This window comes from Zasmidium cellare (genome assembly GCF_010093935.1).
Source record: "Zasmidium cellare ATCC 36951 unplaced genomic scaffold M409scaffold_24, whole genome shotgun sequence".
NCBI lineage: Eukaryota > Fungi > Ascomycota > Dothideomycetes > Mycosphaerellales > Mycosphaerellaceae > Zasmidium > Zasmidium cellare.
The window spans coordinates 589,231-605,462 of record NW_022986968.1 but is presented as its reverse complement, the minus strand read 5'-3'; the positions used below and the strand labels follow the sequence as shown (position 1 = coordinate 605,462).

Here is a 16,232-nt window from a genome sequence, read left to right as displayed (position 1 = left end):
CCCGATATTCTATATAAAAACGCGTGTGAAGCTAGGAACGCGCCTTGCGGCTCCTGCCGCGGGGTTGGCATGCTTTATTTGCTGCGGTAATAATGCAAGCCCCAGAGTCTTGCTAATTTTCAGCATCCTAGTAGGTGCTTGAATCCATGTCGTACCTGGAACAGACTACCATTCGTATGATACAGCTTCGTATGCAGGTGCCGAGTGTAAGGAGACATTTATGAGCTCGCATTTGACCGGGTCGTACTCGTTCGTTGCAGGCAAGAGCTTCAAGAGACGTATCTCGCCTGGCCGGAGGCTTAAATATGAATACCAACTCATTCTTCCTGAAGATGGTACCAGCTTGAGAATCGAACTGGAAAATTGCTAGCTACGGAGGATCGCGAGGTACAGGGCTAACGGAGCCTATTCTCAACATCATACTGCATCCGTTCGAGGCGCAAATTTCCCGTCGTACCCTGAGAACTGCTTAGTGTGAAACTAGGTGCCCAGTCTGTCAGCGACGCCGCTGTCGGGAAAAGAGAGGTGGGAGGGATAGCGATGGAGCGCTTTCCCGCATCGCACCTCTGAACAGTGGAAATGGCGCGTTTGACTCACATCCTCGACAATGGACGTACGTAATCACTCTGATACACTGACTTGTTTAATACAGATATACGGACCGCTTACTTCCTTGCGCTGCCCATCGAAGATCAACAGCAGCCAAACCCACACGCTTGTGTCCATTTACTCGTCCTCTAGGGACCATCAGCAGAGAAAAGGCTGTGCAGAATGGTGGCTCCGGCCTTTGATCCTCGTCTCTTTCCGGAGATGCCACGAGGAGACACACAACTTTCGTAATGGAAGACCAAGGTTTGTCGAGCAATGCGGATCCTACGACGTTGCCCGCTTCGTCGTATAACACTCTCCATACGTTGACTCTCCCATTGCCACCATATTGTTTCGAGTATAGCATACACCATACTTGATGGAATTTGGTACGGTCGCGATCTTCGTTGCCGATCTTCGCTTGACTAGCAAGTCCCGTCAAGATTATTGCACGCATTTCGCCACCTGTTGATGAATGTCCCTGGCGTAGGGATTCCGTTATCTTCCATCGGTCGATACAGCTACGGAATAGCTGAGGGAAATGAGGGTATGCTATAATATGCTTCGTGGAGGCCCAGCTCCAGGATGGGAAACAGGGGAGTGATGCATCGCCCCTGGAATTTTCAGGCCCAGGCCGATCTCGTTCCCGCGCAACAAACCAGATCAAACCTTCATGAAGCCTGAATGTCCAGATGCCCGCAAAGCAGTTTTGCCCTGTAGTTCTGCGTAAGTGTGCAATCAAACCAGACAATGAGGGGAGCCGATCCGATTCGAACGTAAGACAAAGGCCAGAGAAATGCGTCAAGACTTCCATCCTCCAATACATAGAAAGATTGATAACCTCAGCTCCACCCCAGTCATTAGGCTTATACCAATTGCCATGTAAGCCACTCAATCGATGACCGGGTCGAGAGAGATTTGGGCCACAAAGATAGCCATTCTCACACTGAGTGTACTTATTACATTCCTAAAGTCCTAGTCAGATAAGCAGACGTGGTGGCACTTGTAGATAGAACTTACCCAGATTAGTTGATGCTTGCCATAATGAACGATCCTTGGAGAGAGCAGACGCTCTTGAAGGGCCCAAGCTCGAGAGTGCAAAGCACTGTTGTTAACATCTTCATCGATGTTGTCGCTGGCTCTGTTGCTCAGGGTTGTGGACTCAGTAATCCACCATCTTTTGACGTTCTGATCTTCGGAGAGGTATTCAAGCTCCACTGCTTTACCGGATGGCTTTTGTCGCGTGTCCAGAATTCCAGAATCATCGCTATCCGCAGAAGACGCGGCTATAGTCAGATGTGCACAACAGTAAATGAGGTCCATCACAGCAGACTCCCGCTGCCAGTCATCACTGTCGTCTTGTACTATGCAGATGGAGTCAATCCAAAGATATCGCACACCTAGAGCCCTTGTGATCTTTACGGCATGACGAAAGGTTTTAGGAAGTGATCCGATTTCGATTCTTGTCATGTGTTTCAGTATGGTCGACTTCGTGGTGGTGAAGTGCCTCGATTCACCCCAATGGTGACTCAAAGCAATGTATACACCTTCGCGGTTCATCCCTTCGATCAAACGAATAGCGCTCCATCTGCCGTCGGCATTGAGATCCAAGATGCGCTTTGGCGTAGATCGCGTTGCAGCATAGATGCTGGACGTAGGTTTAGCGACTGCTTCTAGAGGACCTTGCTGTGGACCGCAAGAGTGGCTATTGGAGCAACTTGCAAGCCAGTTCTGAACGGTTCTAATGCTGTGGACAGAAGCAGGATCGTAAATTCTTCGTCCAGCGATCTCAGGCGGCACAGAACGAGGATGATTCGGGTCAGCGAAGGCTTGCAGTAGTCCTGCGCGGTTGTTGCCACATTTCACTTCCAAGTGTACAAAGGTGTCCTTCGCAGACTCAGGAATCCATCCAATGTCCTTCACACATCCATTCGGCTTTTGCAGGGTGATTGCAGCTGATTCTCTGTCTTTTGAAGTGAGGTCTTGTCCAAACGAAGTCTCGGTTTGGTCCTCTGGCGCAGGCCAGCCGTTCGTGCTTGAGAGGACGACCAGTAACAGCCTGCACAGTTTGCACTCAGTGGCAGACTTACGCAAATTGCGCAGACTTTCATGGTGTTGAAAGAGGCTCGAAAACGCAGTGGAAGTAAGGGACCTTGGTCGGATACATTGGCAGATCTCGCAAAGATCCATGCCGAGATTCGACCATGTGGGACCGGCGATGGATGGTGATTTACAACCCCATGCAGGCAAGAGTATCGAGTATGGGTCTTGTTGTGGGAAGCCCACGAGCAAACTTAGATGAGTTTCGCCAAGGCGACAGCCATCCTGATCTGCATTTGGAGGATCAGTCGAAGCGCTTATCTGCAGTAGATCGCGCAAAATGGCAGTCTCCACACCTCGGCACCCGATGAAATATTCGTTATTTTTGAATGCGCATGTTGCGCATTGGTTTTAGTTGTACATTGCCCAACTTGTAACACCATCTTGAGCGGCTTGCGTTCCTTTGTTCAAGGGTCATGCGGAGAACTTTATCTTCTCCGAGGGTTGCGAAAATAATCGCGAATTGGACGCTATCGAGTAGCCTGCTGTAGCAGCTCATGAAATCGTATAGACTACAAGAACGACAACTCTTGCTGCAAGACCGCAACAGACAAGGATCGCGCGAGCTAAAGGCCTCTTCGACGCGGACGTTCAGCCGCCCATATATCAACCTTGTGGAGATGCGCAGCTCATGATGTTCGTGCGAGAGTGCAGACTTGATGAATGGCTGGACGCCTGGAACGCAGAACAGGTGCTTGAGTCGCATGAATCTTCATTCCTTCCAGGTGACGCCAAGCTGTGGTCCTCGCCGACGCCGACGCCGCAACCTGACTGGGAAGGAAAGCGTGACGTCCGACGCTCTTCCCCGCCGCATAGGACTTCCCTGGACGAAGCAGAAGCGGTCGCCGACGTTGTCGCCCATATAGATACCATCATCGACATTCACCTCGAGTCCCTCGCAAGCGTTCGTTCCGCCGCCGCAACCCTCCTCGACCGAACTAATCCCATCCTCGCTGGCGTCATGCCCACGACGTCTCGAGACTCGACCACATAGCGCACTTCCCCTTCAACCAGCTCTCTGAATCTCTCCTCGAAGGCTCGGCGGGAACGAGGGACTCAACATTTGCCCCTCGGGTGCCCATCACATGCCGCCTGTCCTTCACTCGACGTGGATGGAGTGGCCGATTGAGCCACTCGTGGCAGGTGGGAGGCGGCAGGCTCATGAACAGAGCAAGAAGATGAACTCATACGCGGCTGTGGACAAACCTTATGGCAGATGCGGAGGAGAATGAAGAGATGTGCCAGACGGCAGCCAGTGGGTGAGCACCAGGAGCTCTAGAACCCCTCAGATAGACTCGGGCTCCTGTCTCAAGAGAATAAATGTATCTGGGCATGCACTTCCAACCGCAAGCTTGACGTTGCCGTCATACCTAGGGAAAGGCTGAAGCCGGAAACCCATACTCTTCTTGTGTACAACAGCCTCGTCGTCATGGAAGCTCGGAATTTCGGAATGGAGATAAATTCACATGCAATGCTGGACCCTCGTGCGTCGGTACGGTATGCAATGCCACTATGTTGCGATCGAATATATAAGGCAGCTACCAAGGAGCGTCTTGTGATGCAGTATCAAACGGCCCATCACTCACCCACCGGGCATCAATCTTCAACCATCAGACTCCACCCATTCAGATACAACTACACGCCTGACAAAGGAGGACCACAATGGGAGTTCCAACATCACCATACCAGCCATATGCCGACGTGCATCAAAACCCCAAAGGCCCTGGAGACGCTCGACCAAGCGCCATGCAAGTCGTCCAGGGCCTCAAGGCCTTCGAATCCATGCAAGGTCGTACCGTGGTCATCACCGGCGCCTCCAGTGGACTCGGCCTCGAAACAGCACGAGTTCTTTACGAGACTGGAGCCATACTCATCCTGACAGCACGAGATATACCCAAACTGAGCAAAGCCATCGATGGAATCGTTGCGAACAGTGAAGCATACCCCGAGACAGCCAACGACAAGCCTCCCAAGCCTGCCACCATTGAGATGCATCTTGACTCCCTTGAAAGTGTACGCATAGCTGCCAACTCCCTCCTCGAACAAACCCATTCAATCTCAACCCTCATTCTCAACGCCGGCATCATGGCCTGCCCCCTCTCATTCACCCACGACGGCTTCGAGGCGCAAATAGGCACCAACCACATGGCGCACTTCCTCTTCTTCCAGCTCGTAAAACCAGCTCTTCTCAATCACGAAAAGACGGCCAAGACGAAAAGAGTGATCTTCCTCTCCTCAGGCGCTCACCGCATGTCGCCCATCCGCTTCGACGACATGAATTGGCGGGCTGACGAAGCAAAGTACAACAAATGGCAAGCTTACGGGCAAAGCAAGACGGCGAATATGTACGTCGCCAATGCGCTGACTCGCCGGTACGCACAAGATGGGGTTATTGGGCTTTCGATCTGCCCGGGACCCGTTGCCACAGATCTGTCCAAGCATATGACGGATGCAGACTGGGAGATGATGGGCGGGAGGGAGAAGGTTGTCCCTGAGAGGAGGAATGTGCAGCAGGGCGCTGCTACGTCGGTTTGGGCGGCGCTGAGTCCTCACTTTGATGATGTTGAGAATGGGGCGAAGTATTTGACGAATGTGGGTGAGGTTGGGGCGCATGATGGAGAGGTGTGCAAGGCAGGGACGGCGGAGTGGGCATTTGATGAGGAGAAGGAAGAGAGGCTATGGAGGGAGAGCTGCGCGGCTGTAGGCGTGGAACTCGACTGAAGAGGTGTGGAAGATTCTGTCGTTTTGTTTGTATTTCTGGCAAAAGCAAGGCTCTGTAACCTTTTGGTATCTCAATCACTCCACCCGAACGCCTGCTAATGATTCACTCATCCGCTACAGCATCCGCCTCAATTTAGTCTCGCCCTTGTACTTGTCCAATCCACTGTCCAGATGCTCCCACCATTCGAACAGCATACTCTGACATATCAGCTTGAACCACGGCGTGAACTTCAACTCTGGATCCTTGAACTGCTCCTTCAACTCATCCGCCGAGACGTATTTCGTGGCTCGGACCTCGTTGGGGTTGACATTCAGATCAACATCTGCCTTGATGAAGAGAATGTAGTCGATCTCATGCTCACCCCACTTGCCGTCACTAGGAGCGAGATAGTGTATCCGGGTCAAGAAGTCAAAATTCTCAATCGGCACCTGCTCTTTCTTGATGCCCAGCTCTTGATCCAGCTTCCTCTGCGCTGCTCGCTTCACGCCCATGATAGCCGCATCCAGGGTTGCGCCCGTCTCGCCCGGGATACCCAATGGATGCGAGCAGCAGGTGTTGGTCCACAGATCGGGGAATGTGATCTTCTCAGACGCGCGTTGTTGCAAGAGTAGGCGATTGTTCGAATCGAAGAGGAAGACGGAGAATGCACGGTGAAGAAGACCCTTGTTGATGTTCTCCATGAGATGGCAGACTTTCTTGCTGGCGCTACCAATCGGCGCATCGTTCTCGTCCAGAACAATGCAGACTTCGTCCATCAGCCGGATCTGCTCCTCGTCGTAACCAGCCAGGTCGGCATCTTGAGTTGCGGAGGATTGGGTCTGCGAGGCGAGAGAAGTGTTGATCTCGGGGAAGAGGCGGAGGATGTTGGAGGCGGAAGAGGCCGTCTCCGTTACCGTCGTTGTCGCACTCATTTTGGCGGTGGTATAGGAGCAGAGTGTGGTCAAGGGGCGAGTTTATGTGGTGGACCAGAAATTATGGGTCGATATTCAGGAACAAAGCCGAATGCGTAGTCAGCATCGATGGCAGTCACGTGTGGGGTACGCCAGACTCACGCGTCGCGCTTTCCACTCTACGCGCTTTCCATCCCACTTTGAACAACGCCTGCTCCCACTTCACTCCACCACCACTCCACCACCACAACACCCCCCCTTCTCTACACCGCCAACATGTCTTCGCTGGTAGACGCGGTGATGAGCACCGACAATGGCCCAACCGACCCTCGCAGCGATGCCACGCCCGGAAGAAGGAGAACAGGCCGCTCATCGTCTCGTCCCAGGGGTCCGCCCTCAGTCAGCACGCCGGCAATGCACAGCGACGTCGAGGGTTTTCCAGACGATGAGATTGTTGGTAGAAGAGGCATGCGGCGCCAAGCAGCCGGTACTCAGGATGTTCCCAGAGTCGTCGACGCGACCGCAGAGACGCTGGGGATTCAGTTTGAGCGGTTTTTGGAACAGTAGGCAGAACGCATCATGCAAAATGGTGACACTGACAGTGGCGTAGCTTCACAGAAGAACCCTCCGCATCGGCACCCACTTCCAGCGCAGTAACCACCGACAAATACTACATTGCCCAGATCCACGGCCTGTGCCAGTTCAAGCTCTCCACCCTCTACGTCGACTTCACCCACCTCATGGACCACGGAGGAATTCTGGCCAATGCCATCCAGGACGACTTTTACCGCTTTCACCCTTACATGGTGCGCGCTTTGAATAATCTCATCGCCAAGTTCGAGCCTCAATACTACCGAGAGCACAGACAACCCGGCTCCACAACCGCCAGAACAGATACTTCCCTGGCAACGCAGAGTTTGAGTGAAGAGGAGACACTGAACAGCAAGACACCAAATCAGCAGACGGACAAGATCTTCGCTCTTGCATTCTACAATCTGCCATTGGTTTCAAGAGTGCGGCAACTGCGAACAGAACGCATTGGACATCTCGTCTCGATATCTGGCACAGTCACGAGGACGTCAGAAGTGCGGCCGGAATTGCATCTGGCGACTTTCATCTGCGAGGCTTGCAACAGTGTCGTACCTGATGTTGAGCAGATCTTCAAATACTCTGAGCCCACGCAATGCCCCAACGCGACTTGCATGAACCGACAAGGATGGCGGCTGGACATTCGTCAGAGCACATTCATCGATTGGCAGAAAGTTCGAATTCAAGAAAACAGTTCAGAGATTCCCACTGGAAGCATGCCACGAACAATGGATGTCATCCTGCGAGGAGAGATGGTTGAACGAGCAAAAGCCGGTGAGAAGTGCATCTTTACTGGCACCCTTATTGTCGTGCCAGATATCAGCCAGTTTCGAGTACCAGGCTCGCGAGTACAGGCCGTCCGTGATTCACAAGCACCACGCGGTAGCGACGTTGGTGGCAGTGGCGTGAGCGGTCTCAAAGCGCTGGGCGTGCGAGATCTCACCTACAAGCTGGCCTTCCTCGCAAATATGGTCACCCCTGATGCTTCTACTCAAGGACAGAGTGCGAACCAGAACCTCAAAGGCGTGGCTGGCCAGTCTATCTTGAGCTCCCTCGGCCAGAACGTCGATACCGCAGAGACAAGCGGTGACCAGGCACAACAAGACTACCTCGACACGCTCACACCTGCTGAGATCGACGACCTTCGGCATATGGTTCAGCAACCCAACATCTTCATGCGGTTGGTCGATTCACTGGCGCCGATGGTGTACGGCCACACAGTCGTCAAGAAGGGACTTCTCCTCCAACTCATGGGCGGTGTCAGCAAAGTTACTCCTGAAGGCATGGCCCTTCGTGGTGACATCAACATCTGCATTGTTGGTGATCCCAGTACCAGCAAGTCCCAGTTCTTGAAGTACATCTGCTCATTCCTGCCTCGTGCAGTCTACACCTCTGGAAAAGCTTCTTCCGCCGCTGGTCTGACGGCAGCTGTGGTCAAAGATGAGGAGACGGGTGAGTTCACCATTGAGGCTGGTGCGCTGATGCTGGCGGACAACGGCATCTGCGCGATTGACGAGTTCGACAAGATGGACATCGCCGATCAGGTCGCCATTCACGAAGCTATGGAACAGCAGACCATCTCCATTGCAAAGGCCGGCATTCAAGCGACATTGAATGCGCGAACGAGTATCCTTGCTGCAGCCAACCCTGTCGGTGGTCGGTACAACCGCAAGACTACTCTGCGAGCCAACATCAACATGAGCGCACCCATTATGTCACGTTTCGATCTCTTCTTTGTTGTTCTCGACGAGTGCAACGAACAGGTGGACGAGCATCTCGCCAAGCACATTGTTGGTATCCACCAGCTTAAGGACGAAGCCGTTCAACCAGAGTTCAGCACGGAGCAGTTACAACGATACATTCGGTTCGCTCGCCTGTTCCAACCTGTCTTCACCGAGCAAGCCAGAACTTTCCTGGTGCAAAAGTACAAGGAACTGCGGTCGGACGACGCTCAGGGTGGCATTGGACGAAACTCTTACCGCATCACTGTCCGTCAGCTGGAATCGTTGATTCGATTGAGCGAAGCCATCGCAAAAGCCAACTGCGTTGACGAAGTGACACCCGAGTTCGTCGACGAGGCCTTCAAACTGCTGCAACAAAGCATCATCAGCGTGGAGAAGGATGACGTGGAGTTCGAAGAGGAAGAAGAGGCTGCTGCTCCGGATGATGCTGAAACTGGTGCCACGCAACAAGAAAACGAGCAGATGGATACTAACGAGGAGAATGAAGCACGAGCATCGCAGACCCCAGCACCTGCTCGACCGCGAACCCAGATCAAGTACGACGACTACATGAAGATCCACAATATGCTTCTTCGACGGGTAAACGACGATCAGAATACTGCCGAGGACGGTGTTGAAGAAGAGGATCTTTTGGTCTGGTTCCTTGAACAAAAGGAGGATGAGCTGCAAAGCCAGGAAGATATGGAGCATCAGCGAACGCTGGCGAAGAAGGTGCTGAAGCGCATGGTGAAGGTGAGTCAACTGAACCAAATCGTAGTGGAATGACGGTGTGCTGACATCTCGACAGGACAATGTCCTCATGCAGATCCGTGGCGAAGGCCTCGTGAACGAGAACGGCGAGCCTGAGGGCGACGAGCAACAACAAGACGGCAAGACGCTGTACGTTGTGCATCCAAACTGCGCCGTCGAAGACATGTAAATGAAGAGCTGTACTGTGATATGAGACGATGCTGGGAGGTGTTGGGCGTTTGGAGGACCATCGACGCGCTTCAGGGCATGTGACCGATGATGTACGGCGTTTGGGAGTACAGATGGCGCCACCAACGTCTTGTTCTATTGCGTTGAAGTCCCATTGAAGGATCATTGCCGGCTATGCTGTTCTTTTTGGAAATTGGCGACACTACGAATGTTGGCGATACCCCCCATTCTCTTACAGTGCCCCCTCCAGTCTCATCTCTCGTGCGTTGCCTGCTTTCAAACAAGTTGATCAGATTGCAATGGAAGACAGTGACTTTCTTCTCGACTGATGATGATCAAACTACATCGCCAGATATCTGGATCCTGTCGTACTCCAACCATGCCAGCCGTCTATTTGCAAGCATATCTACACATGATTAATCCCCCAGCCAAAATTGTACACCCTGAATGCAACATGCCTATCAGTCCAACCCATGCATCTACCTCATCGCCTTAAACTTGGCCCAAGCCCAATTCGACACCCTTACACTCGGCGTATCGAACGCCTTGGTCCCAATCTCCGCCACATACAACATGACCGGGATGCTAATCGCCACGCAGGCCAAGAAGTTCGGCTCGAGGGCTTTGGGGCCTCCTTCCGGAAGCGGCCACCAGGCGGCGTTTTTCCAGAGGTCTTGCAAGTGGCCGAATTTCTGGATGGCTTCGGGGGTGACGTTGTGGCCTTTTGTTCCGGTGAGGAAGAAGAGGCGTTCGGACAGGAGGCCGATCATGGGGCCGTGGATTAGGTAGAGGGCGAAGGAGTGGCGGCCGAGGTCTGTATACATGCGATTAGAATGGGGGGTGAGTTTGGGGCGTTGATATTGACTCACATTGTGCGGGACTACTCTCGAAGATCCATCGCAGCCAGGGAATCTCCTTGACTGAAACGAGGGTGAAGGCCGCGGCCCAGAAGAGGTAGTACCATCGGTACGTTTGGTTCGTGTTGTCGTCGTAAGCTGGGGGGATTAGCAAGCGCAGAGTCTTCCATCCAGGGCAATTGGCCATGACTTCTTCCTTGCCCATCTGATCTGACGATGGTTGTGAGGCGAGGTACAAGCCGCAGAAGAAGACGAAGTGGTAGAAAACCATGCGAAGTTCCTTGCGCTCTCGCAGCCATTTGAAGGCTCCGTCCCAGAAGAATTGGATTGAGCTGCCTTCGTCGCGAAGGATGTCGAGTTCGCTGACGAACATGCCCCAGAAGAAGCAGGCATACCAGGCACCGGGTGATAGCAGAGCAAGGTAGAGCACCATGCCTCCCGTGAGCAGCACTCGTCGTTTCGTGGGGAGACTATGCATGACGAACAGCCACACAAAGATGAACATGGACCCTCGAAATTCTACCGGAATCGTCCAGGTATGGAAGTTGTACCACGAGAAGAGCAGTCCCACACGGAAAAAGTACACAAACTTCCCCATATCCACGATCCAAGCAAAGAACTCCCTGAAGCCGTTGCTCTGGTGCGGCGGGAACGGCACCACAACACCAGTCGTATGCCAAATCATCCACAGAATCAGCGTGCTCCAGACGACCGGCAAAAACAACCTCAACGGCCGTCGAAACATGGCCGAGTTCATGCTCTCCACAAACTCCTCCCTTCGTCCCTGGTGCAGCATCCCGACCAGCCGTCTGGGAATCACATACCCGGAGATACAGAAAAACAGCACCACGGAATAATGGCCTCCAGTAAATGGTAATCTTATAATCGGCAGCGCGGCAGGACTCGTGTTGTATTCGGATTCACTGACTTTGGCCCCGTAGCAGAGTTCCAGGTCCTGGTGCGTGTAGACTGTTAGATGCATGAAGCAGACCATCAGTGCAGCGCCGCCGCGCAGGCCGTCGAGCCAGGCGGTTTTGCTGCCTGTGCGTGGGCCGGAGGGGGCTTTGCGTTTCTGGAGGAATTCGGGTTTGAGCAGGTCCAGGAAGGACCAGAAGAGGTTACGGAGCAGGGTGTTGTCCATCTTGAGGGGCGCTTTCTCCGTGAGGAGAGGTTCGGCGGCCATGGTGAGAGGGAAGCCAGATAGTTGCTTTGGTCAATATCACCGCATAGTGCTGCTGAACGGCTAGTACAGCGATGCGATACTGATGGGAAAGGGTCGCGTGAGGTAGTAGATGGCGGTAGAGAAGGACGACGAGGACGTGTACTCCGCTTGCACGCAAGCGCGTCCAGCCACTCAGGACTGGTCAACGATTTTATTAAACTTTGACCAAAAGGCGTTGTCCTGTACCTGCCTCGGCCTCGGCAGCTTGTCGATCGCTACCAAACGCCACCTCCTGCCCCTCATCCAACTTCGCCTCTATATACATCTATATCATCTGCCTGGATCAATGAGAAAACCTGAAATCCAGCCTCTTCGCTCCCTCGTCCTTCGTGTTGCGGACATAGTCGACCTTCTCCTCGCCCGTCAGCTTCTCCCACGCCGCCTCCCGTCTCTTGTTCCGAGTGATATAATAGTACTTGACGAACACGAGCAGCACAATGTTGAAGCAGCAAATTCCCAGCAAGATTTTGTTGCCTCGGAGGTAGTAAGGTCGGTCCTCGTCGCGGTAAATGTTGCTCCCGATGATGTTGCCCGCTTGGACGAACATGTTGTAGAGAGCGGCAGAGACAGCACGAGTACGCACCGAGTTGGAGTTCTTCGAGTTCCAAGCAACCAGAATGGCGTGGCAGTAGGGGTAAGACAAGAGGCCGGTCAGCAGAGCATAACGCACCCAGTCGCTCGCTGAAGCCCCCAGGGCAACAAGTGCCGCCAGCCACGGCAAGATCCAGATGTTGGCCAGGCTTGATATAATCGCTCGCTCGCCAATCTTCTCGGAGACCCAGGATACGATGAGGAGCTGGACGGACGTTAGTCAGTGTGCTTGAACAGTATGGACGAGGACGAGGACGGCTTACATTCACACCGAACAAAAACTGCGAGGGAATCGTTAAGAGGTTGGCATTCAACGTGCTGAATCCCATCTGGCGCAAGATGTAGCTGAGGTAGTTGGATGGCGGGCTGGGTGGAATGTAGTTGGTCAAACCGACCAGGTACAGGGGCCAAAGATCGAAATCCTTGATGGCACTCCAAAGACGGGGGAGGTTGACGGCTTGGCGGTTGTTCATGTCACCTTTGTCGGGGCTATCTCTCAACAGACGGTTGACGAGAATCTTCTCTTCACGCTCGGTGAACCATCCCTTCTTTCCACGTATCCAGCCCTTGGTCTGCGTGATACTCGGAGGCATCAAGCCCCAGGATGCAATTCCCACGCAGGCGGTGATGACGCCTTCGATAAGGAAGAGCCATCTCCAGCCAGCCATACCCTGGAGGCCTCTCATTTGGAGAATACCTGCGGCGAGGAAGGAGCCCAAGATGTTGCAAGTGCTGAGGACGGTCCAGAACCAGGAAAGGCGGATTGGCAACTCCTTGCTCTTGTACCAGTACGTGATGTACAGGACAGTGTCTGGGATGAAACCACCCATAAGCAAGCCCAGCAGGCAACGGCAGACATAATATCCAGCTTTGCTTGAGAGACCGGCTTGGGAAGCAGAGACGACCGACCAACCGAAAATGATGAATGGAATCCATCGATCAGGGCCGACTTTCTTGGAGATGAGACCAGATGGAAGTTCGGCTGCGAGGAAGGATACCAGGAAGATGGTCTGGCCGTAGTTGAAGTCGTTGGTGTTCATGCCGAGCTCTGGTAGCAAGTCGTCCGAGATTGCTGTTGACAGTCAATGTCTCAGTCTCGAGCAAACAGTCTTGCTTGTACGTACCTCGATTGATGTTACGACGGTTGAGATCAAGGGACAAGAACATAAGCCAGCACCATGTCATGACTCTCAAGTCCACCTGGAACAGACGTCAATACATCTCCTTCGACCATACGAGGACGTCCTTACCTTTCGCTTCAACCTCTTCTCTTCATCAGCAGACCAGGTAATCTCTGGATCGAAACGGTGTCGGCCTTCGTACTGGGCGTTTTCGTAGACCTTTCTCCAATAGTCGGCCACAGCGGGGTCAGAGAACACATGATTCGAATCGCTGCCGTAGTCGCCTTGAACCAGTTCGCTCGAGCGCAGCGAAGGGGTGGAAGGCTCATTGGAGCTGACCTTGACGTCCGAATCCGTCTTTGTGGTAGCCATGATTAGAGGTTACCAAAAACCAAAAAGTCTAATGCGTTTCCCGGGAAGGAATGAATGGTTCTAGCATGGTTCTTATGCAGTCAACACCTTTCCATGTGTCGGCCACATGGCGGCTCTCGAATTCGCACGCCATCCACCAAGCATGGAGTGGCTTCGTCTTTGTCTGTAGGGGCATCGCGCTTCCAAGCCCTCGAGCTGCGAAAATCTCTTTGCTGCATTGGCAAAACCACTTGGCGGTGCGAAAGAGTGGCATACAGAAGCCGTCGAGACCTCTCTGGCCAGCTATTGACAGCGCTGATGTCGTGATTTATGCCAAGGTTCACGCGTTGAGATCCATGCTTGGGTATGGGTGTTTGCTCGGGTTTGAACGATAAGAATTTCGCTCTTGACAGGCCAATGGTCTTGTTGGTATTGAAGTTGTGGCATCGTCTCGGTCTGATTCCTTTTTCTGGATTGTGGCAGCCGCTTGTTGTGTCTTCACGCTGCAGCATGTGCGCGCCAAACGAGGACTTGGCTGGTCGGGCGGGTCGGAGTCGATTTCATTTTCTTGCGTGGCTCGTCAGCCATGATGCTGAATCGACGAGGATGGCGTACGATGGACGACACAAAGCCTGCTGCTGATGGTCTTGGTGGTGCCATAGTCGGAAAGTATGGAAGAATGTTGAACATGGATGGTTGGAATGGGAGGAATGTTTCATCTACCGTCCGTGCTCGGGATTGCCCCTGGCAGACTACATTCTACGTCACCCATCTCCTTTTCAGCCTTCTGAACTTCTTTTCCTTCACAATGCACAAGCCAACAAAGGACTTCTTCCAGACTGGCGAGCCGGATCAGCCCAAATGATGACCTTTTATCAGAAACACCGACATCCGGCAAGGAGAGTACACCGCAGGAAGGTGCACTGGCGTCTACGGACAATGGCCAGCTAGATGGACTGCCCAGTTGTTGTCGACAAGACTCAAAACGGCCCTCACAAGTGTTCGTCATTCTACAGTGTAAGGATATAGCCTCAAAGCCGCCAAATCCTGCCGTAGCAGTCAGCTCCGGCATTATGAGGCAAGACCGTTGAGGAACTGAGCACTGGGTGCGAAAAACGTCGTGCCGGTCACAGGTTTGGAGTAATCCAGGATACGATCATGCAGCCCAGGAGGATCTCCCACGAACATTCTTTCCAGCATCTTCTCCGTCACCCAAAGCTTGCGGGAGTATCCAATGAAGTACGTTCCATATTCGCCAGAGGCAGGCGAGCCGAATGGCATATTGTCTCGAAGAATATCGTGCTCTACGCCATGTTCATCTTCAATGGTGGCGAGAGTCTTGTGGGCTTTTTGTCCCGAGTCTGCGTCGTCAAGCTCGATGTTCTCGAGTTTCGTACGGCCCACCACCGCTTCCTGCTGCTCTACAGTGAGCTTCTTCCACGAGGCAAGATCGTGCAGGTACTTTTGGACGACGACATAGCTCCCATCAATAGATGAAGCATCATCTTCTGCAGTCACAAACGTCGCTTCTGCCAGGTCGGCACCAACAGGGTTTGCGGTACCATCCACAAAGCCCAGCAAGTCCCGAGCATCGAAGTATCTGAAGCCGATCGTTACGTCCGCCTTTGTTACTGCGTCGCCAAAGGATTCCATGAGCTGCCTTTCAAACTCGAAACACATATCTTGTCGGTCGGCGCGAATGTGGAAAAGCAAGTCGCCAGGCGTCGAAACGGCGCTGTGCTTCTTGCCCTTCAGTACGGGCAGAGTTCGAAGCTCCTTTGGCTTCGGGTGTTCCGTTAGACGACCCCAGGCGTCACTGCCAATTCCAGTTGTACAAGCGAAACGGGCTTTATTGTCTCGGGAAGACACATTCTTGATAAGACCACTGACGCCCGCAAGACTGTTTTGTATGTTCTGGACAGCATCTTGTGAATCCCCGATGCAGAGGACCAAGAACGTTGCACAGCGGGTGAGAGGTGCGTCTATCTGCTGCATTGCCAGGGCACTGGTTGTGCTGAAAGCTCGATGCTGGTGCCCTTTGTCAATGAAAACGAAAGAAGATGGAGCGCTGCTACAAACCCAGCCTGTCTTGATTGAAGTCAGCCGGTGGTTTCCGACAGCACTGGATAGACGACTTGAAATCAACTGCGAAGCCTTCACGCGCATATTGTGAGACTGCTGTTGGGCAGGAGTCCAGATTCTTGAGGCACTTTCGGACTCCACAACAACCAGGATGGATCTATCGGCAGGGATTGAGCTCGAGCTCAACCTTGCTGTGAAACAAGCGATGCAGCTTATCCAAGCATTGCGTTCATCTTCCGTCAGACATGCACACTGCGGAGCTCAGCAGAATTCGAGACGTTCCAATTCGCGGCATGGAATTTATGCAGCATTTCAAGAAAAGTGCTGCAAAAGTCGTGCAGCTGTTGTGCCTACACTATCAAAAGCTGGTTTCCCTCCCCAACCACCCCGACCTCCTGCTTACGGATGGATCTCTGCGTAAGCTTCCTGCCGCATCATGGTTCCAAGAACCTAAACAGTC

At 53.1% G+C, this 16,232-nt stretch overlaps 7 protein-coding genes across 7 annotated transcripts; 2 read left to right on the top strand and 5 right to left on the bottom strand.

Moving 5' to 3' along the window:
* Window positions 1–395: 395 nt before the first annotated feature.
* M409DRAFT_56364 (uncharacterized protein) lies at window positions 396–3,071 on the bottom strand (the record flags this gene model as incomplete). Its single annotated transcript, XM_033813270.1, has 4 exons — window positions 396–508; window positions 670–1,555; window positions 1,609–2,949; window positions 2,985–3,071. The coding sequence occupies 4 exons, from the start codon at window positions 3,069–3,071 to the stop codon at window positions 396–398; spliced, it is 2,427 nt and encodes an 808-aa protein (XP_033665916.1).
* A 1,279-nt stretch (window positions 3,072–4,350) lies between these two features.
* M409DRAFT_24926 (uncharacterized protein) lies at window positions 4,351–5,409 on the top strand (the record flags this gene model as incomplete). The annotated part of the gene is made up of 1 exon (XM_033807456.1): window positions 4,351–5,409. The coding sequence occupies one exon, from the start codon at window positions 4,351–4,353 to the stop codon at window positions 5,407–5,409; it is 1,059 nt and encodes a 352-aa protein (XP_033665915.1).
* A 114-nt stretch (window positions 5,410–5,523) lies between these two features.
* M409DRAFT_24925 (uncharacterized protein) lies at window positions 5,524–6,321 on the bottom strand (the record flags this gene model as incomplete). The annotated part of the gene is made up of 1 exon (XM_033807455.1): window positions 5,524–6,321. One exon carries the CDS (start codon window positions 6,319–6,321, stop codon window positions 5,524–5,526), a length of 798 nt encoding a protein of 265 aa, XP_033665914.1.
* Window positions 6,322–6,576: 255 nt separating this feature from the next.
* On the top strand, window positions 6,577–9,549 carry M409DRAFT_24924 (uncharacterized protein; the record flags this gene model as incomplete). Its single annotated transcript, XM_033807454.1, has 3 exons — window positions 6,577–6,863; window positions 6,911–9,362; window positions 9,418–9,549. The coding sequence occupies 3 exons, from the start codon at window positions 6,577–6,579 to the stop codon at window positions 9,547–9,549; spliced, it is 2,871 nt and encodes a 956-aa protein (XP_033665913.1).
* A 478-nt stretch (window positions 9,550–10,027) lies between these two features.
* On the bottom strand, window positions 10,028–11,546 carry M409DRAFT_67687 (uncharacterized protein; the record flags this gene model as incomplete). Its single annotated transcript, XM_033817512.1, has 2 exons — window positions 10,028–10,362; window positions 10,418–11,546. 2 exons carry the CDS (start codon window positions 11,544–11,546, stop codon window positions 10,028–10,030), a joined length of 1,464 nt encoding a protein of 487 aa, XP_033665912.1.
* A 364-nt stretch (window positions 11,547–11,910) lies between these two features.
* On the bottom strand, window positions 11,911–13,711 carry M409DRAFT_24922 (uncharacterized protein; the record flags this gene model as incomplete). Its single annotated transcript, XM_033807453.1, has 4 exons — window positions 11,911–12,423; window positions 12,482–13,290; window positions 13,343–13,418; window positions 13,469–13,711. 4 exons carry the CDS (start codon window positions 13,709–13,711, stop codon window positions 11,911–11,913), a joined length of 1,641 nt encoding a protein of 546 aa, XP_033665911.1.
* Window positions 13,712–14,761: 1,050 nt separating this feature from the next.
* On the bottom strand, window positions 14,762–15,685 carry M409DRAFT_24921 (uncharacterized protein; the record flags this gene model as incomplete). Its single annotated transcript, XM_033807452.1, has 1 exon — window positions 14,762–15,685. The coding sequence occupies one exon, from the start codon at window positions 15,683–15,685 to the stop codon at window positions 14,762–14,764; it is 924 nt and encodes a 307-aa protein (XP_033665910.1).
* Between the last annotated feature and the right edge of the window lie 547 nt (window positions 15,686–16,232).